The sequence below is a fragment of the Leiobunum rupestre genome, chromosome 6, assembly GCF_980474605.1.
Source record: "Leiobunum rupestre chromosome 6, qqLeiRupe1.1.hap1, whole genome shotgun sequence".
NCBI lineage: Eukaryota > Metazoa > Arthropoda > Arachnida > Opiliones > Sclerosomatidae > Leiobunum > Leiobunum rupestre.
Window position 1 is genome coordinate 41659150 of NC_143389.1, and position 23133 is coordinate 41682282.

At 42.0% G+C, this 23133-nt stretch overlaps 2 protein-coding genes across 3 annotated transcripts; one reads left to right on the forward strand and one right to left on the reverse strand.

Annotated features, from left to right (window-relative positions):
- Window positions 1–76: 76 nt before the first annotated feature.
- LOC149940991 (eukaryotic translation initiation factor 4E type 3-B-like) lies at window positions 77–1912 on the forward strand. Of its 2 annotated transcripts, XM_090178290.1 has the most exons (7): window positions 77–452; window positions 541–613; window positions 687–842; window positions 918–984; window positions 1052–1207; window positions 1284–1363; window positions 1673–1912. In XM_090178290.1, exons 1-6 carry the CDS (start codon window positions 334–336, stop codon window positions 1322–1324), a joined length of 612 nt encoding a protein of 203 aa, XP_090034416.1. In that variant the 5' UTR covers window positions 77–333; the 3' UTR covers window positions 1325–1363; window positions 1673–1912. The 2 variants fall into 2 exon arrangements, with proteins under 2 accessions (XP_090034416.1, XP_090034415.1); XM_090178289.1 differs by having other exon boundaries at window positions 79–452; window positions 1284–1912.
- Window positions 1913–2043: 131 nt separating this feature from the next.
- On the reverse strand, window positions 2044–21592 carry LOC149940992 (uncharacterized). Its single transcript, XM_090178286.1, has 9 exons — window positions 21484–21592; window positions 19347–19439; window positions 19047–19130; window positions 18762–18917; window positions 16972–17637; window positions 4722–5191; window positions 2881–4649; window positions 2426–2813; window positions 2044–2354 (listed from the first exon to the last, which is right to left on the reverse strand). The coding sequence occupies exons 1-9, from the start codon at window positions 21533–21535 to the stop codon at window positions 2247–2249; spliced, it is 3786 nt and encodes a 1261-aa protein (XP_090034412.1). The 5' UTR covers window positions 21536–21592; the 3' UTR covers window positions 2044–2246.
- Window positions 21593–23133: the final 1541 nt, after the last annotated feature.

The following is a 23133-nucleotide window of genomic DNA, read 5'->3' on the forward strand; positions in this document are numbered from 1 at the left end:
ATTAATTTTCCTTATAAGTAATAACGATATAGTACGCCTTTGAAGTTTTCGTACGGCAAAATAATCTCTGGAAATTATCGATGTGTAATAACTATCGTACCGCTTCGTACGTCTAGCAACAAGGGCGGCTACATCTAGCCTCGCGACAACTTAAGGTGAATACTTACGTAGTTACTTGACAAGCTCCTCCAATGAAAATTCTTATTTTGAACCATGTGATGATTGTGACGGGTCTGTCATTTGTTTTGCGTTTTTCGCGTTTCGCCGAGATTCACGGATGTTGAAAGCTTAGAAAGATTCTTTGAATTTTTTTCGAAAAAACTTAAATCTAAAATGGAAAATCCGGACATTTTATTGGAACAAAGTATTGAAGATGACAAATTTGCAAAAATTTCGAAAGAGGACGATTCACTGGTGCCTTTGAATACTGGTTGGAGTTTTTGGATTGACAAGTATGTGATCTTTTTTCAACCACTTACAACTCTTTGGGGGTTAAAACTTGATCTCCTGACCTTATTGTCGTGCATTTGTGGGTGTTAGGTCCGAAAGAGGTACCTCAGTAGAGGAGTTTGAGGCAAATTTAAGAAATATATACACTGTTGAAACTGTCCAGGTAGTTGTTGAACATTCCAATATTGCCTTGCTCCATCATACACTAACAAATGTCTGTGTATGTTTTCCAATAGCAATTTTGGAGCGTATACAATCATATACCACCCGTATCAAACCTAAAATGCAATTATAGCTATCATTTAATGCGAATGGATAGAAAACCCTTATGGGAAGATGAATTGAATCATAAAGGGGGAGCTTGGCGAGTTAAAATCTACCATAAAGATGTGGTAACTTTAAAATCATTTGCGCTTGTGGGAGGGGGATATTTATTTACTCATACTATAAAACATATAAATACACAGGAAATGGTTTGGAAAGAACTACTCTTAGCAGCAATTGGTGAGCAATTTGTAGATCATTTAGCCGAAGGTTTGTTATTATTATTCACTTATAGAATCCAACTGAGAAATGTTTCTAAATAAACTTTTTGTCTAAGGTGATGAAATCTGTGGAGTTACAGTAACAGTGCGTGAGAAAGATGACTTGGTTCAGATTTGGAATTCAAATGCTTCGTTGGCTCCACTAAGCACAATTCCGGCCAAATTTAAAACTCTTCTTCCAAATGTAATTTTTTTGGCAAATTTTTACAAAGGTTTGACTTTTGTTTTATTATTGATACTAGATTGGTCTTTTTTATTGACTTAAATAAGTGTGTATTTTTTTCATAGCTCACTATACACATCACGCATTCAAAGACAGGAAGAATTAAAATGTTATTTCTCTACTTCGTCATAAACCAAGCCAAAATGTGAAATCTTTTAATTCTGAAATTTCATATAGTGCCTCCTTCTCGTTTGTTTTTATGATATTTTCTAAACCTGTTTAGCCTGCCAGTGCAAAGGCTATATCCTTTTATCTTAACCTAAATATTTTATTAACTTGACTAAATATATATCTATAGACATGATACGAAAGTTATTTTATATCGGAACCAAAGAAGCAGCTAGTCTTGAGTTTTAACCTGAAATATTTAGTTTTCTGTTAACACTTTTATTTGATTATAGTGATTGTTGTTTTATTGTTGGTTATTAAGTAAATTTTTATGGTTCCTAACTAGTTTTGCCACCAAGGTCATATGAGCCTTGGCGATGGATGCACTAAAGGTCATGAACATTTGTACGGTTATCCCTTTGTTTATGTGACTTAAGTCGTTGTACAGAGGTACAATGAGCTACAGGCCAAAATTTCTGCGCGTCATTTTACATTTGTACAACTACGTTGCGAGATTGTCATGATATTGGTATAGAAAAATGTCATTTATATTTTTAAATAAAAATTCGCTTTAGTTTTAATTCAATATTTTATTATAAAAAGAAGACATTTTTTTTGTCTTGGCCCACACAAAATTATGGCACTTTTTTATATAGGATTAACGGATAAATTCATTTCTTAAACGAAAGCATCAGATTTGTTTTTAGAAAACTAGTATTTTCGCGGAAAAACGGGTCTTTATACCTTATACAAAACAACACAACTAAATAGTTGGAACAAAAGTTAAATTACTATTTACAAGAAAGCAAGTAACATTCGCACACTTGATAACGCAAAAAAAATGAACACTAAGTCAGCTAATCTCCATTGTTGAACAGTATTATGAAATTAATAGTAACTTTCATGTCCCATCACTTCATTCACATAACGCAACAGCACAGGCATGGATCCCAGGGACCTCCTCCAGGCATTGTCCCCAGTCGAGCTGCCTTAGTACCCATTCGACGGTAACCCTGTTGTCCCTGATTCTGAAAAACCAAGGATTCGTTAACTTTCAATGGAAATACGTATTTCATTATCATTAATGTTGAGATATTACCTCCTCCGACGTTAGGTTATCTTTGTTTTGGTCTTTCTGACCTTCAGTGGCTTCTTCGGCCACCTCATCCCCTGATTCCTCTTCGCTTTGGACACCGCTGTCCGCAGTGCTCATGGTGGACGCTCGCGGACCGGATGTTATGACTCTGAGTGGCATTTCGTCTCGGATAAAGCCAGAGTTGGTTCTTCCCGATTGCGAGGTTTCCTTTGCCGATGATTCAGATTGCTCGCTAACACCGTCCATTGGGAATGACGTTCTAGCGGGCTCCGCGGTCACTGGTTTGAACTCGTCGTCATAAGGCAAATCCTCCTGAGTTCGAAGGAGTTCCGTCGCCAACGACAACCTGTTCACGTAGATATGTTTATCACCAGTCATGCCACTGTCGTACCTTCGAGATGGAAAAAGATCGATCTTAGTTTTAACCTAAAAGTTACGCGGTAAGGTAAGCTAAGTACCTCGGAATGAGCTCCACGTCTTCGGAACCAGCCTCACTCATCGAATCGGCTTCGTGCACCATAATCTCGAATCTCTGCGGTAAAAAGTCTTTCATTGAGAGAGGATTGTCGTACGCCTCTGTTTTGGCGTCTTCGGGCGGCGGCTGCTCCGGGGCGGAAGTCAAGGACGAGAAAGGGGAGGCCTCGTCGCCGTCCGTCTCCGACTGATCCGTGATGGCCTCGTCGTAGGCCAGTTTGTAAATGGAGTGATTGGTGCTTAGAACCCGACTCTGAAGGCTTTTCAATTCTTGTTCCGTCTCTCTAATCAGGGTGTCGGAGGGGAGCAGATGGGCCAAGTAGTTGGCCGTCGCTTCGTCCACGTACCTTTCGCCTCCTTCGTAGGAGCCGCTGGAGAAGCGGCGCTGGTAGGAATAGTTCGCCTCCCGGTTTCCTATCTCCGAACCCAAAGAATCGAACTCTCGAGATTCCCTACGCGTCACGTTTACGATGTCCGTTTGCGGCGACCACTTCTTAGCGTGATCGTCCGATTCGCGTCGAGGCGACTCGGCTTGATCCCGGACAACGCCGGTCGTCGAATCCTCAGCCTCTTCCCGACTAATAAAATCTCCTTTGGTTAAGAATTCGTCTCTGATCGACAGCGCGATGTCGTACAAAACGCGATCCGCGAATTCTTCTAGCGCGCGATTCCTACTCGAATAATTATCTACCGAATTCAATTTGTGACTAGAATCTACAGAAGGTGGTTGCGAATAATTACGACTCTGATCGGGCGCGTTCTCTTCTAATTTAACGAAAGCTCCCGGTTCTCCTTCGTCTCTACTAACGATTGGGTGGTGGTGGTTTAAAAACTGATCGCTACGACCGATACCGTCGCTACAGCTATCGACTAAAGCGGGGTCGTTACCTATAATAGGGCCGGACATATCGCTTCGACTATCGGGCCTACTTATGCTACTCAACCGTAACGGGCTACTAGAATTACGAGTGTCGGCGTCTAAACCGTCGTTACAATCGGTGAAACTTCTTTCTACGCGGAGGGCGGCCGTCGGCGAGTCTTCGACGGTAGCGGTCGTCTTCGTTCCGTCTTCTTCTACTCGTTTCGGACTATCCTCTCCTTCAAAGGCTGGCGTGGCTACTGGAAGAGGAAGAGGTTCTGGCCGGTGACCAGTCTGACGACACTCCGTGCGACTGTCGCTAATAACACGTTCAGCCAGCTTCTCTGCAAAGGTACCACGGAGATTTGTTTCAAGGTTAGAATGCGTCCCCCCAGCCTGCCAATCAGTGCCGTGCTCATCGGGACTCGTGTTTATGCCAAGGGTACTTGCCAAAGTCGATGCTGGCGCGTCCCTCTCGAGCGCTGCCGCCGTCGGGGCTTCCTTCGCCCGCTCGTCCTCGACAGCCTGACTAGCTGAATCGGTCTCCTCCCGCTTCACGGGGCTCTGCGCCCGAGCCACCGATGCTCGCCCGTGAAGCTCCGCGATTTCTTTGCGGGCCATCTCCAACGTTCCGCGGAGCAGATTCTCCGCGAACTCTAGGAAAGGCTTAGAGAGGGCGACGTTGCTGGGGCAGGATTCGTCGTCGTCATCTAAGGAATCTTTCCTCGACGGACCCGCTAGATCTATTTTGAAATTAGGCAAGCTACCGTTGGAGAGCTTGACGGAGCCCGGGGCTTTGGGGGAGTCCTTCTTCTTCAGGTCCAAGCTGTCGGGTTTAGTGGGGCCGTTGGCTTCCGTCGCTGCAAGGCCGTTCGTTTGGCCCGCTTGTTTCTCCTAAAAGAAATATTTGAAAAACTCGGTGAAATCGCCGCACGAGGCCAGTCACGTTCGCTAATGGCCGCTTACCATCTCGGAGCTTTTGTTCTTCTTTCGTTTCTTTTTCTTTTTGGAGCGCTGCGACTGGTTCGATTCGGGACTGCCGCCGCTAGCCAAGCTCTTGGTCACGGGGGACGCTGGAAGTAAGTTAAGAGGGGCCGATTGCGCGCCTGTGGAAGAAGCGAATGGCTTGTCCGCCTCTTTGGCGAACGTCGCTGCCGCCTCCGACGTTACAACCGTCTCTTTCCTTTTCACCGGCGCCGAGGTTGGGGTCGCGGTCGCGCTCTTGACCTCGCGCTTCTCTTCTTTGACCTCTTTGATCTCTTCGGCGGTCGTGGCTCCCCCTGCCGAGGAGAAGCTTGGACGCGAAGAGCTGGAAGCTGGGGACGAGGAAGACTCCTGCGGGACCCCTGAGGATGACTCTCCTTCGTCCGACCTGGTCGATGGCGACTCCCGCGAAGATCCGCCGTTCGCTGATTTGGAAAGCGGAAACACCGGAGCTGCGGAAAAGAGAACGGAAAAAGAAAACTATCAACGAACTGAACGTAGATCCGCGACTCGGAGAAAATTTTAAATAAAGCGGCGCAATTGCTTTATAAAGAGCTCTGAGCCTTTTCTAGAGGAAAGCTGTCGTCAAATAGAGCGGTTTAATTTTTCAATGACGCTTCCAGAGAAGAGTAATTATTATTCACTGAAGTTTCTATAGAAACCCTTTTAGATAGGATTAAATTTAGAATGTCCACTCTCTTTTAAAATTGGGCGTTTTAAAATGAAAAGACGTCCTTCGCCCGGGTAATTTAATAAACTTGAAACGTATTAAGTTTCCTGGCGAGTCGAATGGGGCCCGAGGATAAAAATGGGATGTCGTTAATATTATCACCGACAGCCGTTTCTCCTAATGGAAAATCCGATTTTCACATAAAATAAAATACATTTCTATTCGGTCTCGGAGAAGTAAGTTTGCTCCGCCGCTAAAGGGCAACCCCGTCATCGTTAATCTAGACAAAAATTTGTTAATTAGATGGAACTTACGAAAGATTTTAAATGGGCCATTTCAATATTAGATTAGATAATTATATTATTTATTCGTTCGGATCACGAATTTCTCACGCGAAACGTTAAATGATCGGTCATCTAAACCTCCTACCAGTGGCGTAGCCAGGATTTTGTTTCGGGGGGGGGGGGGGGCACACCATTGAAAAAAAGTAAAAAAATAAAAATATTTGTACGTACGACCATACGTTTCGGGGGGGGGGGGCATGTTCCCTCAGTTCCCCCGGGCTACGCCACTGCCTCCTACCACTTATCCCGATTATAATTAGATCTCTATCGACATAGAGAATGAGAGAGAAAGATGATGTAAACAAACCCGCCCCTCGTCTTTTCGTCAATTACACTCGGGCTTTCGAAGGCACGATTTCGCCGAACTCCTGATCTTTCTAGAAAGGCCATTAACGATAATTTACCTGATTACGTTTAAAAGGATATGTCGCCACGAGCCGTTGTTCCGTAAAGGGCAGATTTGTTAATGATCGTTAACAAGCCCGGGACAATTCGTCGTCCTCTCCGCCCACGCTGCCGATTGAATGTTTAAACCCCTCTAGCGGCGGTTGCTTGCACCATTGAATCTTTAATACTTTGCCATCCGTCACCATGGCAACCTTTTCCAGGTAAGACTGGGTTACTCGCGCCCTATCCGCGCGATAAACACGCCCAACTCCGTCGCTTCGCTAAATTCTACCCGAGTTAGGTGAAAGGTACGCCCTTTACTCTTCGCGAGTATCCGTGGGACCCCTTGATCGTATCTATCATGTATGGGCATCTAATGTTTAGTCGATGCTATTCCTGGGATTGTCTTATATAGTGTAGATTTTACCTTTAGAGTCGCCTTTTATAGTACTGTCGTTGAACGCGGGATTCCGATAAAAAACCTCAACTTTATCCGCTTACTTTGTTTTCTCTCTCGTGGCCTAATAAAATTGTTCTTCGAGTTTTTCCGATGTTTTTCGTTACCGATCACGGTCACCCGCTAGTTTTACCCCCAAGAAAGCTGCCTCGATCTCTACCTTTGACTGTACCTTCAATTCAGTTTTATTATTAAAATAATCTTCGGGAGATATATTATAGTGGTATTGCCCTTAAAAACGCCACTGGAATAAGAAATCCACAAAATGTCTATATTTTTTACGCAGTATTTGATTTCCAAAAATAAGTCTTTTTGCGGAATCGATTTCTTCTTTTTTTTGAAATTTTAAAGCACTCTGTTCTGTTTACATTCGCTAATGGAAAAACTCAGGATTTTCTTTAAAATTTAAAGCGTTTTTGATATACATTTATATGTACAATGTAATATGTAATATAAGGATAATAAATATAAAATTTATAAATTGGCGTATTTAATTGAAAGATCAAGAGCTTTAATATTGATACAAATTTCCCGTTAAAATTCAATTACGATTTTAGATTTGAATTTCGAATTAGTTTGCATTATTAATGGGAGCGAGTTAATTTATCTCCTGGAAGGTAACTCTCCTATAAGCCCCGGTGTATCGTGGCCAAGTGCTTTAATTCGGATAAATATTTTTTATCGTCGTGATTTTTACGATATAGAAACGAATATGACAAACTAGATTAATTAATATTGAATGTCAAATTAGTTAAAACAACATTGTTATCACCAAGTAATAGATCGATTTGCAATTTTTAAGGGGAAAAGACGACTTTAAAGGGGTAATATTCATCCGAGGTAAGGTGGTGATGGCGTTATTTGTTAGTAGATGGCGCTCTGATAGCAGCATGACGTCATAATTTTTATTTTCAACGATTGGTTGAAAGTTTTCAGTTTTTAATGGAGAACGGTTTTGTCGAGATTTAAAATACAAAATTATATATTTTTAATAAGAGTTTCAAGTACTATAATTTTAGTAATTAATTTTTCATAAACTTTATAGTGTCGCCATCTACCTCAAACATTATTAAATAGGAAGGTACCTCGGGTGGATTTCGCCCCTTTTTGCATATTTCCCTGTAGGCAATATGTGAATGCGTCTATTACGATTTAATTTGAGTTACAATCGTGTATACTGATAAATTCCATAATGCTTTTCTACACGCGGCCGTGCGAGATGCGAAATATCAATTTCCGTGTTCTTACAATATGATGTCTAGCCGTCATAAAATATTAACAGTCGCTTCGGTAACTACAATTACACGTTATTTTATACGCTTTTCTGAGCCAACATAATAAACTACTAATGTTACATTTCGCCATCGACAAATTTCGTTATTATCAACGGTGAATTTTCCCAATTCTCGTTCGTGCATGATCTATAAAAAAGAAACCACAAAAAAAACCAAAAAGCTAGTTATTTTTCAGCAAATCTTTTAATTTTCTAGCTGGCTGATTTTCTCAATTTCACCGAAGTTGCGAGAAGGCTGTCGGGAAAGCGAACTAGCGGGGGCTCCTTGAGAAAATGTCGTCGAAGGGTTCTATTTTTAAAACTTCAAAGAGCGCGCCGTAAATGATAAGGTAAAGTTTAAAGGTCACTCTTAAGGTTAAACAATGGCTGACTAGAAGAGTACAGCACCCCCCTTTAAGCTCTCTCTAATTAATCCAGACTACCCGGGGTCTTAAGTACCTTCGTGCAATCCGCGGACTTTGTTAAAACCCATTCGCTAACATCTAATTGCAATTTCGCCGAAAAACCACCTCGCGCCAAGGCTTAGCGTTTTAATATTGTTTTTAACGCGTCCCTTTTAGCGGAAAGACAGCCAACGGTGTACTACGTAATTGCGGCCCTAATCCGGTACCACCGCTCTGTTTTTCTTAAATCTTAGTGGACATCTTAATTAAAATTAATTAAGGATTGAATGGATGTATTGAAAGGTGGTTGGGAAATTGGCTATTTCTGTCTATATGTGGCGGCCTAGCGACTCAAAAGGATCCTTTTATGCAAATTCAATTCTAAATTCCTATTCGTAGGGCTCTTATTGTTGACTTTAATTAAATGTAATCTATCCCAATTCGGAAAAGCGATGGAATATTGATTACCCACTTCTTATGTAGATTTAAATATTATATTATCATGCTTTAGTAATTATATTTGCTTACGAAATAATTTATGGTATTCTTAAGACCATACAATTTGAATTGCTAATTATATTTTATTTTATTTTTACAATGGTTCAATTCATTTTAAAATTGATTAATTCTAAAAGTATCGCTATACTTCTCTAAGGTTTTTTCATTAATTTCAGTCGAATTTGTAAGCTGATTTTTGATTTTAATTTTAAGGTAAATAGATAACGAATTTTCATTTCTGCAAATACCAAAACGAAGAAGGCTATTCTGTAAAAATCCAAAATTACAAAAAAAAAATCTCGATCCGTCAAAAATGGCAATGCGCGTGTGGAGAAGGGGTGGATATCGAGATATAAAACTATCGATTGTGTAAGTTCAATTTTAAGTAGTGGCAGTATGTTACGCTATATCCGTTATTTTAGTCAAATCATAAACTAAATGCTTAAGCGGACGTAAAATACCTGTTTACTTTTGGTGCCCAAGACTTAAATTGGCACCATCGACCGTATTTCGAAGCATTTCATTAAAATCACTTATTTCGTCATTACAGACCGCCACGATTTTGAATTTGGCCAATACTATCGATAGTTTGATATTTCGATAGCAGTCTCTTCTGCACCCGCGCATTGTCATTTTTGACGGATCATGATTTTTTTGCCATTTTTAATTGTTACAGAATAACCTCCCTGAAGTAGCAGTGCTTTTGGTCGTGTTTTTAAATTAAAATACGCCATGTTAGGGAATAAAATCGGGTAAATAAGCCTGCACTGTACCTCATGATGTAATGGTAGTGTCGAGCGCAAAAACTTCATTTTGAAATCGGTCAATATCTCCACAAAAAACTAGCACCCAAAATAACCCATTAATATTTTATCGTTGTTCTAAACCTGAGTATTTAAAAACTCAGGTTAATTAAACATTTTTGACTCATTTCTACCAAAAAGATAACGCTCCTGAATTCGTACCATACCAATCACAAACACCCTGTACGACCCATTGAAATACTATTATAACCGTATCCAATTTTGGACTGTTGATCTCACGAGGAAACCATAGAAAAAAACCATCGTAAAAAAACGCGTTGAAATGTATTTCGCTTTATAACGTATTTACAGGATTGCCGAGGCTTAAAACGTAACTAACACCTTAACCTTAGTTACGAAGAGGTCAATTCCCTTATTGAACTATCAGCTTAAACAAAAAGCCAAGGTTAAGAGGAATGAAGAATCCCTTAAAATTTATCATCGGCCATAAATCGTATTGGCGGGGTGCTCCGTAGCTGACACGCATCTTTTCACTTTTCAAAATAAAAAGAGGTTATACGTGGGTTACAAAAGGAAATAAAAAAGTTCTCGGAGCGCGTGCCAACTTTCAACGCCACCGCCTGTTTCCCATCCTTACGGATTAGTTGGCACCGCGCTGGAAAGCGGGGATGCGGGTACGGCTAGAGTTAAAATAAGGCTATCCTCCTTAGCCAAAAACGCCGGGTAATGGTAAAATGAATATTTCTTTTCACACTAGACAACGGCGGATAAAGTAGACGTATTTTTCTAAAGTACTAAATTTAGATACCGGTGAAAACGAACGAGTTTTTGCCTAACATCCGGCCAATGCTGATCCCGACAGCCTTAATCACTCTGCGTGTGTCATCTACATTCTACGACTCCGGAAGCGCAACCAAAACCCTCGCTAAATTCACTTATCTTTCTTCTCTTATTACGAAGAAATAAAGTACAAGAAAGGTTTTTGTTTTTAGTGTTAAAACGATATTAATGGCGTTTTAATTAAGCAGGGTTTATTCCGTGTAGCTAATTCATTCTTGCGGGAATTAATTAGAAATCGTAGTGACTGTAAGGGAAGATTTGGGTATGAACGTATTCTTCCGGTTTTTTTTTATCGTATTTCGAGGGTTGTTTCTGGGAGGCCTAGTTTTTGGTTCGCAATCCAGAGTCGTTTCAGCGGAGGCGCTATTTGGGCGGGGGCCGAAATGTTTTGACATTCAACACATGGCCAACTACGTCGAGATATTCCCCATTTTACGAAACTAAACCTCTGCTTTTTGTCCGCCTAAATACTCCCTACTTTTTCGTTCCAAAAACAACCGGGCATGATCAATTCTGTTACCAGTACGTTTGAAAATTAATATCACATTTATTTTATTACTGGTGTATAGTTTAAAAAAAATTAATAATTTAAATTAATAATTATAATATTTAGTAAAAAACGTCCCAGCAATTGTACAAATTAAACCAGTAGCGGACTGTAATCAGCTAGGCTAATACCCAAGGCACCACCTTAGGCATAAGTCATCCAGCGACTTTTAAAGCCATTAATTCAGGTGGCCGAGTTACAACGCGTAGGAGGGTGGTGGCAAGCCCTTCATGCCACGCTAGCCAACAGCTCCCTACACTAACTATTACCGTTAATTTCTAAAAGTTTATATAGGAAGGGGAAACCGAAAATATTGATGGCCATTAGACCAATCGGCCCACCCAGAAATATCAGGGTATTATTTAGTTTGAATAATGTTTAATATTTCCGGGGCCCACTTGCCATCGGAAAAGGCCACCCTAATTATCCCAAGTGTCAAATATAAACAATGACAATATGAGTAATTTAGTAGCAAAATAGTGTATTGTAATCAAACGTTTCCCATTCTTCGTCCCTCAAAAACGTGATCTAAAACGTAGCTTACCTTTAAACTGTATTGGAATAAATGGAATGTAGAGCGAGCGTGAGCAAGGCGGCTGTCATTGGCCGCGTAAATAACGAAACTAAATGTTCCTTTTCAAAATACGAAACCACTGTGTCTGTGTGTGGGAAATTGCGCGCCAAGTTAAAAGCGCTCTCCTTCTCCACTGACAATCGACTCCCAAATTCTCTCTCCGCTCTTTTTCCCTCATCCCGAAGCTCGCCCCCCCCCCGCGTTCTCTTCCGATCCCTCTTTCCCGGCAGACTCCTCGGAGCATTTCCCTCTGCGCCACGTGATCTTCGTATTTGAAGCTAAAGGTTATTTTTCGTTTTACCACTCTGGCATTCTCTCTGGTCGACTTTACCTCTAACCATCCTTGACCGCGCTGTCTCTTTAGCTTGTTCATTTGAGTATTGTTTTTTCTTTCTGCCGGGGATTCCGCGTTAAGCCTTTGCTATACGTATTAGCCTCGTAATGGCAGAGGGAAATGAACCGATTCCCCGTGGGTCTGTCTAATAACGGGCTGCTCTCCCACACTCTGCCCAGTCTGACACCCTCTACCCCCCTTTTCCGCATCGGACCAGCTCAGTCTGAGTATATATAGTCCAACTTTTAAAATGAATCAACCAGTTAAGTCTATGAAGCTTCAATGTTTTTCGTTGTTGATTAAGGTTATATGGTTCTCATTTGTTTCTCATTGAAAAATTTAATATATTCCCGCAGTGACTAGTTCTAAAACTCACTGACTAACAAGAATGACTCCTTTATTGATTGTAATATAGAGATATTGGTTGTCATTTTTCATTAAGGTTTAAAATCGACTTTACTTTTCAGTCAAATTAATTTTCAAAATTAAGAAATTTTAAAAAAATTACGAGCAATGAACATTGATTTATAAATCTAATAAGGCATTTTTAGTTATTTTTAATTTTTTTGAAGGGAATAAAACTTCGGATATTTGGTGTGGAATACCAACGTTTGCAGCTCTGGCCGCTCTTGCCTTTGGCTTTAGAAATGTTTGGCGCCACTGTACAGGGAAATTTGGAAAAATTAAGGGGGCTTCGATAAAGATTGCTTTGCAAGTTATATTCCTTTTAAATAATTTCATTTTCCAAACTTTATCTAAAAGTTACGATGTTGCCTCATTATCACGATTTAAAATAAAATTAAAATCCGAAGTTAGATAATGTGTTTCAAACAGATATTTTCAGATTCGGATTTGTAATAACACTAGCTTATTTTAAGATTGTTTACTGTCTATCAAGAATGTATTTATTTATGGTTAGGGATAATATCAGAAGAAAATAGGGGAAGTACGTATCTGTAGCTTTGAGCTGTAGAAGGCGTCGTGTGACCCACGAAAACACCTTTTTACGCATAATTAACCAAAATGAAAAAGTAGTTGCACTTTTGTTTTGTTTCAACACGGCGATAAACGACGAGAGTAAAGACGCCTTAGCTCATTTAGCAGATAATGAAAAGGACAATATGTTACGATTATTCAATTTGATAAAAATTTATTATTTAAACGATGTATTCATCCGCGATTTCCCGCCAAACCGTTCTGGCGCGAAAATTCGTGAAAAGTGACGCCTTTCCAATGCTGACTAGAAGCGTACTTCCCCCTATTTTCTTCTGATAATATATACTCTGAGGCGATCATTGTCTAATTTTCTCCCGTCACGAGTGGTGTTAAATAAATTTTTGTCGCTACTAACGAGCGTGAAAACTGGGCTTTAGATGAAAACTGGCAATTTTATTTAAAGGGAATATAACCTGCAAAGCAAAATTTATGGAAGACCCCTTCAATTTTTCAAATTACCCTGTACAGTGGCGCCAAACATTTCTAAAGCCAAAGGCAAGAGCGGCAAGAGCTGCAAACGTTGGTTATATTTCCTTTAAAAAATGAAATTAAAAAATGCGGAAGATAGAGTAAATGAATAAAAGAGGTCTTAGTTAAAACCAATAATTAATCTTTTTACCGACTGATAAAATACTTTCTAAATTCCTAATTCGAACTCAACCAGACGTAGACGCACCCCCTGGCCCTCCTGCAAAGACACTTGGTGAATCAGGTCCGTAGCATCTCCCGTCTTCGCGTCAGGGTCGCCCGAGGTATAACGTTACACGCGTCGTTATACAGAGTGGGAATGCAGTCTGGTACGAGCAGGGCCTCTGATGTACTCAAAACGAGGGACATCGAGTATAGGACCTCCTCCCCATTTGGGACGTTTGCCATTTATTAGGCACGGGTGGAAAGCCCCCCCCCCCTTTCACACTTGACTAGACGGCCGCGATAGAGTGCTGAGTCACTAATTTTGCCCAGCTCCTCAATAGAGGGACAAGTACTGAGTGGGGGGTAAAAACGTTCTTGGAATTGTAGACAGAGTCGGGTAACTTGATCGTTTATTTAACGTCGTTTAGGGGGGTACGGTATGTACCGTTTTCTGACGTCCCGTAATATCAACCCATCCTGGAATGTTCCTTAATAATTTAAGGGGATCTTTTTTTGTGTGTGTCGTATCTCTTTACACTTAAACAAAGAGGCATACACGCGAAACAAGCTATATAGTGTTGCGTTATATTTTTATCCCACGTTTTTTTCGCGAAAGAACAAATCGCCGTTATAACGCGATACTTTTTATTCTCGGGATGAAAACTCTACCTGGAAAATCGTGTAGTTGACAGAAATAAAAGAAGAAATGCTTGAATAAGCGTTTCTTGCCCCTTCTGCCTTTCAAAAGAATGCTGCGATTTCGAAAATTTTAACTTCAAAAATACCGAAAGTCACTATTTTTTTCCACGGTTACTTGTCTACCTGTATCCTCTTTCTTTTACTCTCGGTGGGTTGCTTCTCCCTGCACACCCGCGCGCAACGGTTGGAACACTTCTACAGGCGTTTTGGCCTATTTTTGATCTACCGTTTTTAAATTATAATTCAATACTTCCTTCAGATGGTTCTACAATAAGTCCGTTTCGGTTTTTATTTTAATCAAAAAATTACTAAGCAGTCCCAATTAAAAAATTAACTTAAGTTAAACTTAATCTTGTGAAAATAAACTATGACAGTATTAATAATTTTCTTTTAGTTTAAATGTAATTTAAATCTACAGTTTTAATACCAAACGTAATCCTTCATTCGCGACCTTTTCCAAAAATAACCTTCCAGACGACCGCGTAGGTTTTTAATAAACAAAGTAATAATGGTTTTTGTCTCGCTCACAGCGACACCTTCCGGGCAGGAAACGGATTAATTCCAGACTTATTTTAATAATAATCAGAAGTAGTAAGTACGACCCGTAACGCGCGAGAGGCTCCCTAAATTGAAACTCGGCGATACTTTCGGAGTGGGCCTTGCTCGGGCCGTTACTTTGTTTACGACTACCACAACTAGAGGGCCTCACTAACGTATACTTCCATATTATCCCGCTTTTAGCCAAGCCTTGCCCTTTTCGTGCAGACGTTAATATTCTTTTCAATACAATAGTAGATTTTTTACCTTCAGTCCATTTGTAAAAAAAATATTACGATTTTCCTGTCCATAAATGGGGTTTATTGACAATTTTTCTTTATCGATTGCTAAGGGAGTCCCTCAGTCGAGTATTGATTGGTTCCTGCTAGACCCAGACCAAATATTACTCTAAAAATAGTAACGCGGGGAGAAAAGGGGTTTTGCTCGAGGAGGGCCAACGAAAAGCAAGAAGTTGACTCGATCTCGATTCGATATTTGTGTGCTGGTCTTTTAATGATTTATTGAATGGCTACTTGACAGCGTCCAAATATTATCGAATTTTACCGAATTGATTTTATCACACCAATTTCGTTATTTCCTGCATGGGGTTTGGAATTAATAGTTTTGGTTTCAACAGCTGATGTGAGAACAAAGATGGTGACAAATAATCGATTATTTAGCCCTATCGTTGTTAGACAAAAGGGAGTATCCTCGGTTTATAAATTAATGGCTCCAATGGTGACTGATAAATCAACTAGGATTTATATAATCTTAAATATCATCGTAATATTTGCCCCGCCCAATTTGACGTAATGTTATTTCGTTGTTATCTAAGCCACTCACTGGGTGGCGCCACTTTGCAGTACCGAGAGCAATGAGCTCCATACCTTTTAATAATTAGCCCTAATCTCTTTTGGATAGACCCGAGCGCCATATCACAAAAACGGAAAATATTTTGACTTTCACATTAGGTTCTAAGCCTATATTGGATCGAATAGTGAAGGGTAGCTTCTTTAGGAATATTGAATTTATGCCGAGTATTTTTTTAATGAAACATTTAAAAACCCTGGTAGGTAATTTCTGTTTGAACGCCGTTGCGCTGCGCGTAGGAAATTTTTACAGGCCCTGTGAAATAACCTTTTTTTTTTTAGAACAACTTATTGTGTCGGCGAAAGGCCTTAGACACCAAACACCAAAATAAAATCTGTGAATTAACTTACGGTTCAATTATTTGGGCTTCTACATGAATAAACGTGTCTTTTTTGAAAGTTAACGGGAGTAATCGCATTCAGATTTGAATTAATTTTTGTATGAAAACGCGCGCATTTTGCCACGTTACAATATTGATTGAAAACTATCAGACGGGCGTCGAAATATGGTCTCTACTATCGATTTATTTCGATATAGTCATAAAATTAAACCACTCTATTCGTAGCCTCCTCGTGGCGTCAGGTTACGTTGATGGCGATAAGTTGGGTGCTCGCTCGTAGCGTCTTAGCTAAGCTGCGCCTTGAAACGGCCGCCATGACATTAATTTCACGTCACAGATCGCGAGACAAAACGCCACACGATCCTGCGAAATAATCACGTGACCGCCATGGGCGTCTTAATGTCATGGCTGACCTACGCGCGTTACCATGACAACTAACGCAAGCCGCACCCACGAGCGTGCGACGAATAAATAAGAGCACGGTTATCAACAGAAAATGTGATTTTCGGAAGAAAAACCACGCCCTTCAGCGTTTTCGCTTGTAAAGTTTAGTCCCTTTTGCCAGTAAGGGGGAAGAGATTCTCTATCTCTCCGAATGGGTGGAGACTTTCTCCCGGGAATCATGAAAACAGAGGCTATAATAGCGGCTTCATATTCTCTGATAATCCGAATACATTGTGGATAAAGCTAGTGGTCCACCTAAGGCCAGGCGCCCACTGCTCTTCGTAACGTCTCCGTCCTACCGTTCACGAGCCTTTGCTTCGTAACGCAGACAATGCCTCGTGGAAGGCAGGACGGATACGAAACGGAGAGCCAGTGGGCGCCTAGCCTAGGTTACGTAGCGTATCGTAACCGTATGTAGAACGTAAAATAACCGAAAGAGGGCGTTCATTACTTTTGTTGAAAATCAGCGTCTTCGTATTAGCATCAGAGATAACGGACGCGTGCTTTTTGAAAAGTAAATCGAACGTCATGCGACGTGTAAGTGACGTCACGCTCGCGATACGGTTACGTAACCTCTGGTGGACCACTAGCTTAAGAGATTAGATTCGATCGTCCACTCACCCGTAAAGACAGGTTGTCCGAAGCTGTATCCGGGGTAGATGTAGGGAGTCGGCTCGTAGCTGTTGCCGCGGGGTTGCGGCACCGGAACAACCGGTAACTGGGCCTGTTGTTGAGTGAGAATTTGGTCCTCTGCCTGAGGGTTCTGAGGAGGCACCCCTGATTCGTTGTGTCGCGATAATGCAGCGAATTCGTCGTCGACGGCGGCACCGTTCCAAGTGCCGCTGTCCGGTGGCTGCTGAGCGTTGTGATTGCGATGGACGGAGGCGTGGTTGAACGACCAGTACGGCGAAGGGTTGTGGTGGGCCCTTCGGCGCCAGTTGTGGTCGCGATCCCGCGGGTGAGTCTGGTACCAAGGCGGCGGTTTCCGCGTGAAGTACAACATATACTGGGCGTTGGGTGGAATGGTGTTGGGCACCGGTAATTGCATCGGAGGCGGCGGCGGCGGCGGAGGCGGTCCATTCGGAGCGAGGGTTTGATCGGTGGACCCTTCCTCCTCGGGGTTGTGCGGAAGATGATGATGATGATGGTGGCCGCCGGGGGGCGGTCCAGGCACTGGTCGGAGCCGAACCCAAGGTACGTTTGGGTGGTAGACTAAAGTCGATGAGAGGGCGTTAGGCGGCGGATGGATGCCGTATTTAAAGAGCTCGCTATTGGGAATCCAAAGGCCTGAAATGCGGTTACGTACTCGCTTAGAAAATTTTATTTTTTGCTTAATATTATCGTGTCAGAGCCGTCTATTGGTGATATTAGGAACTTAACAAAGAGGCGCTTTGCTTGGTACAACCCTGTTTTCTTAGTTCCTAATTTCGCCACGATATCAAACGGCGCTGAATAAGATTAGCGAAATAGTAATCACAGGAGTAAATAATATATCTAGGAGAGAAGTATACCGCTGATGGTATTCCCTTGAAACGTGTACCTTCGCAAGCTACCACTAATTTTTCAAAATAAAGTAGTGCGGACCAAAATTCATAATTTAAAACTATTTTATCGGGAAAATAAACGTTATAAATGAATTTTACAGATTTAGGTGGAGACTAGGTGTTTTTATAAATTAACGTGGCCTTCTTGTTTGAATGTAGCTACTACGTCACAACTTTAACTTTGGTAATATTACGAGCGCGCGCTTAGGGCGCGAGAAACTTCGGATATTCACGTGACCGTGTAAAAACTATTCTAATAATGCTATGACGTAAGAGCAACATAAAAACAAGTAAGGCAAGCGTAGCTGAATTTATAAAAATAACTAATACACGAGGTAAATTTTCAGACGTGATGAGGTGTACGCTTCCGTGGTTTGACGCGAAAAACCTGCCGCCTAGGAGCAACAAACACAAGGAGAACGCAGTGCTGTGTACAATTTTCATTCGACGAGCCTTTACACTGAACGTTTTACGGGCGGGGGGGGGGAAGACAATTTCCGAAATTTCCCCTTCCGACGGCAGCAGGTGCTAAAGCGTCTAACCAATGAAAAATGTACGCAACAAAATAAACGACTTTTGACGGGTTGCGTTCTCCTTGTGTGGGGTGTTGTGTTTGTTGCTCTTAGCTGCTGTAAAGGTACATATTTCATTTACAGGTTCATAACGGTTACTTCCTACGAAAAAGTATATATTATATACTTCTGATAAGTATTAATATTTTAATACGAGTTATTACAAAACCTATATTTAAAATGAAAAAAAGAAGATTAGTTAGTATTGTGAAATAGCAATTTTTGGGTAGTGTGGTTAATGCGCCCTTAAAAAAGGCGCCATTCCGAAAAGTAAGCTCCCGATTGGTCAACTCACCATTGACGTAGCATCCACCTACGCCTCCTTCCGGCGCGAGATCCGTAGGGATGGCTAGGGGGGAGGGCAGCGGCCCTTCCACGGTGGGGGGAGGCGGAGCCACCAGAGGAAACGGGAAGAAGCCATTTTGGGGGATGTGCACGAAACCCGCGGCCGCTTTAAATAAAATTAATAAAATATGTTAGCTTGGAAGTAAACTGCCGACTCTACTCTAAATAATCGTAAACAATGACAATAAAGAGATCGGTTTCGTCAGTTCTCTCCGTTTCGCGCCGCTTTCTTTACTTTGATGGAAGATTGGAAGCTGTTCAAATTCCTCCCCGTTCGTCAAGAAATGCTCTTCTCCAGTTTGTTCGTAGTTTCGCGGATCTGCGTTCAGTTGCGAGGGTGAAAAAATAAGAATAGTATACGGCTGTTAGTTATCTTTAGAAACTCCTCTCGCTAACGGTGACAATAAACCGCGTAGACCGGTCGGTGGGTGGTAAGCCTCGGTTGCCACGCGTCTGTTCGGTGGCGTCAAAGACGGCGGTACCAATCAAGCCAACCGGTCTACGCGGGGTTGTCGAAGGACAGAAAGCGTCTCACCGCCGCCTCCATTTTGCAGAAGCGGGGCTTGATCGAGTGCTTCCTGTTCCGCTTCCTCCGCCGATTGGTCCTCGCCCTTGTCACACTCGTTCCCTAAACGGTATTGACACAATAGTAAACTATGATTGGCCGATCCGATGACGTAACGAACTAGATGGCGCTTTCGCCACTGCATCGCCACTCCACGATCACAATCAGTTTCTAATAGTTATAATTTGTCTGTGGCGCGCGCCGCGATTTAATTGGTATTCTGGTCTTTTTCAACTCTTTCTCGTGACAGAGGGCGCTGATTGAAAGTGACAAAGCGGCAGCGACCCCGCCCGGTGACTTCACAAATCGAATAGATCGGATGGCGAAAACGCCCTTGAGAGAGAGAGAGAGAGAAGGGCGCGCGAACTTGACCGCGAAGCGTGCTTCGTTTTTCCGCCGCGTCCGAATCGAATTTCGATCCGTCCAGGATGGAGTCTCCGCCAATTTGGGTCCCACGGTCTCTCTTCCTCCACCTCTCGCTTCAGCCCAGACGAGACGCGGCCGACGCTGAAATCAACTCTAGAAAGCCTTCTTTCCCGCTCTATTCTAAGCCTCGGAAAGACTATAGACCGTAACGGGTCCTCTACCCCCCCCCCCCCCCCCGAAATCTCTAAAACAATACGCATGCGTCGACGACTTCGAGATTGGCAAGCGCAGCGGGCTAGCAAGTATACCACCACCCCCCCCCCTCCTGTATATTTATATATAATAGTTTGAGCGTCCCCCTCCCCACCAGCGAAGGAATCTAAAAATAAACCATTCCCTTAAAATCATTTTCGGGGGTCCCACGGTATCCCGCGGATCGCGTGAAGGATGTTGGGATGACGAGGATCCCTAGAACCCCGCGCGACCTAGAGATAGCTAGAATTTCTCGTCTCTATCTCCTCTATCCACCTCCTAAAGAATGAGGGGGTTCAGATGGTATGCCAACGACTTATAACCTTTTTTCCCGCCTTCCTCCGTCCGTGAAGTCGCGGCTGCAGCGTACTTCGAAGGGGATATGTCTATCTTTGAATACGCCGTATAGACACAGGCAATAAGTTCAACGCGCGGCGATCATAAATATCCTCAGAAAAAAGGTTCCGACGCGGCTCTCCCTCCCTGTAGGTCTCACCAAAATGCGTTGTCACGTTTCAGTTGTCGGATCTTTTCTCATTACCAAGAAACGCCGAGTCAGGGCATACGTTTATGTTATATCCGCACCCCCCGCTAAACCATTTATTTCACTTTCATTTTATAATAGACACGGACACGTGTGCCATTGAATTCAATTTACAACATTTACAAAGTTCACTTTTTTTTCCGAAAAATAAGCCTTAAAACTTATCGTCTATTTCCGCCAGAACAATTTCCTATCCGCTATAAAGTTTTGGTCGTAAAGATTACAATTTTAGCAAAGTTTACTTTGAATCGAGGAAACTAAGATATACGTTCGAACGTATTTGTCCAGACGCTGAGGGGATTGCTAACGTTACGAGGATGCGATAAACGTGTTCAATAACGTAAACGGTTTACGCAGCATCCGAGTTATGTTTAAGTTTCGGTTTATTGTTGGAAGCTCGTTAGAGTGGCCCGTTTCTATTGATTCCTCGGCTGATCAATAGAAAGCGATCCGCCGGACCACTTATAATGATTTTCGTCGCCCTTTTTTCTACGAGTTTGTCGACCTTTGAGGGAAAGGGGACAGGTTATCTTTGTCGAGAGAGAGCATTAATAAATTTGCCACGGGATAGCTCCCTCGTTGCGATCAATATGAAAAAGATTTTTTGCATTTTTCGAGGCCAGGTTTCCCACTTTCCCGGTAACGCAAAAAATTCGATATTTATATTGTACCGAGTACACTCCCTCGCGACACCCCGCGAATTTCATCACTCTGTAACCTAAAAAAATACTTGTTTACGCGTTGCACGCTATAATCATTTACTTTTTATGGGGCCCCCCAATAAAGATAACCCGCTTCTGGCCCGATAAGCCGAATTTCAAACCGAGAGGGCCTTTGCTGCGATCTTTCTACGGGGCGTTTTAACAATTTCGCGTCTTCGACAATTTTTAACCGTTAATTTAATGATTGGAATGAAATAAATTAATAAAATGGTGCGATATTTACCGATTGAAACCTTTCTCCATTTGGTTTTAGGCCTGTTCTTCTTACCGCCCATCCTTTTCGGGAGAGCCGGCACTCTCTCCTACCAGCCCTCTTCCCAATCTTTACTCGAAAAATCGCCGGCATGCGCGTAGCTGGGGATATAAATCTATCCCTACCGGAAGCACGAGGGAGGCTTTCTCGTCTAGGATTGGATGACGAGGTCGAGAGCAGACGATTTAAGCTACCGTCTTCCGGCGAACTTTCGTAGTTTTTCTTCTTCTTTCTTAAAATTGTTTCCTTGTGCATTGTATGTCTATCGCCTATATCGGCGTCTCTGGAACCCCCAGCATTCGATTTACTATTTTTCTTCGAAAGTTGAAGCGGCTGAGAATGGTACATTAATTTTCTCTCAAGCGCTCTTTATTGTTTTTTAGAGAAACGCGTCTTTTTTACGGAGGGGAAGCATTATTGTGTCTTATCATTATATAATTATAAAGTTTTACGTAAATTCGTGGTTATATAATCTTTATGTAACGTTTTTACTTTAATGTCAGGGGTTAAACGTTTTCTTTATTTTTAAAGGTCGGAAGTTTATTATCTCTTGATTTCACAATTTTTTTTAGTTTCGCGTTAATTTTTAACATTTTTATTACTCATGAAAAACGCTCAGTACTTATTATTCGTATAAAAAATGTGAAGAGTTTATCGGTTAGTTTGCCCCTGGATCTATCGTATCTTAAAGCGTTAGTAGATTAAACGCTGGCTTCTAAAATAGACCTACTACATTTGTGTAGTGCGGTGAAACAGGCGTGCCGGAAATAGTATTGGGAGTAGTGAGCCACAGCGCCGTCAGATGGAGACTGCGTTTGTGTTTTTTCACACATCCTTTGGCCAGGGAGGATAGTGCCAGCGTTGCCAACCTGTACGATAATTATCGTTTTGTACGATAATTTCACCTTCCGTACGATGTACGATATCACAACGTACGATATCGGCAATTGTACGATAATTCAGTAGGATGTGCGATATTACAACGTACGATATTGGCAATTGTACGATAATTCAGTAGGATGTACAATATTACAACGTACGATATTGACAATTGTGAGAATAATTCAGTAGGAATGAGTTTTTGTTATGTACGTTGTTGAAAAATACCAGTTTTGACGCTAAATTACAGTACACTCTCAAAAAATAGTACCATTTATAATATTATGCAAAATGGTATTTGTACCATAATCATAGTACGTATATGGCAACGCTGCCAGTAGCGGCTCTTAGGGTTTTCCACAAGTGGGCTCCGTGGGCTAAGTATTTTGTGTCACTTACAACTTTAGTGACCCCTTATAAATTTTCTAGGAAGCCAGAAGAGTAAGGTCGTTTTATTGTTGCGGCTCTCGTTGCGTTTACTGGACCCCCTACTGACCTTGTATCCGTGCCCTAAATGGGTAAGAGTGTGCAAGAACTGGTGGCTTTACCGGGAGTCGGGGTCCGGCTCTTGTAACCCATAAGGGCGGTGGCGCATTGGGAGATGTTAGCTCTGATCAAATGGTCCTATCTTCACCTCCGACTTTGGTCAGGTTTGGGCTGGATACTGAGCTTGGGATCATGCTAACGGAGAGGGTCCGTGCAAACTGGCCGCCTCGGCGGATTGGGTAGCCTGCTGTGGGG

Coding starts and splice junctions, on each gene's coding strand:
- LOC149940991 (XM_090178290.1), top strand. CDS start 334: ATGGAAAATCCGGACATTTTATTGGAACAAAGTATTGAAGATGACAAA. Junction 453..540: donor TGGAGTTTTTGGATTGACAA/GTATGTGATCTT, acceptor TGTGGGTGTTAG/GTCCGAAAGAGGTACCTCAG. Junction 843..917: donor AAATCTACCATAAAGATGTG/GTAACTTTAAAA, acceptor ATAAATACACAG/GAAATGGTTTGGAAAGAACT.
- LOC149940992 (XM_090178286.1), bottom strand. CDS start 21,535: ATGGGCGGTAAGAAGAACAGGCCTAAAACCAAATGGAGAAAGGTTTCA. Junction 17,638..18,761: donor AGGTGGATGCTACGTCAATG/GTGAGTTGACCA, acceptor ACCGCATTTCAG/GCCTTTGGATTCCCAATAGC. Junction 5,192..16,971: donor CGGACAACCTGTCTTTACGG/GTGAGTGGACGA, acceptor TCTTTTCCGCAG/CTCCGGTGTTTCCGCTTTCC.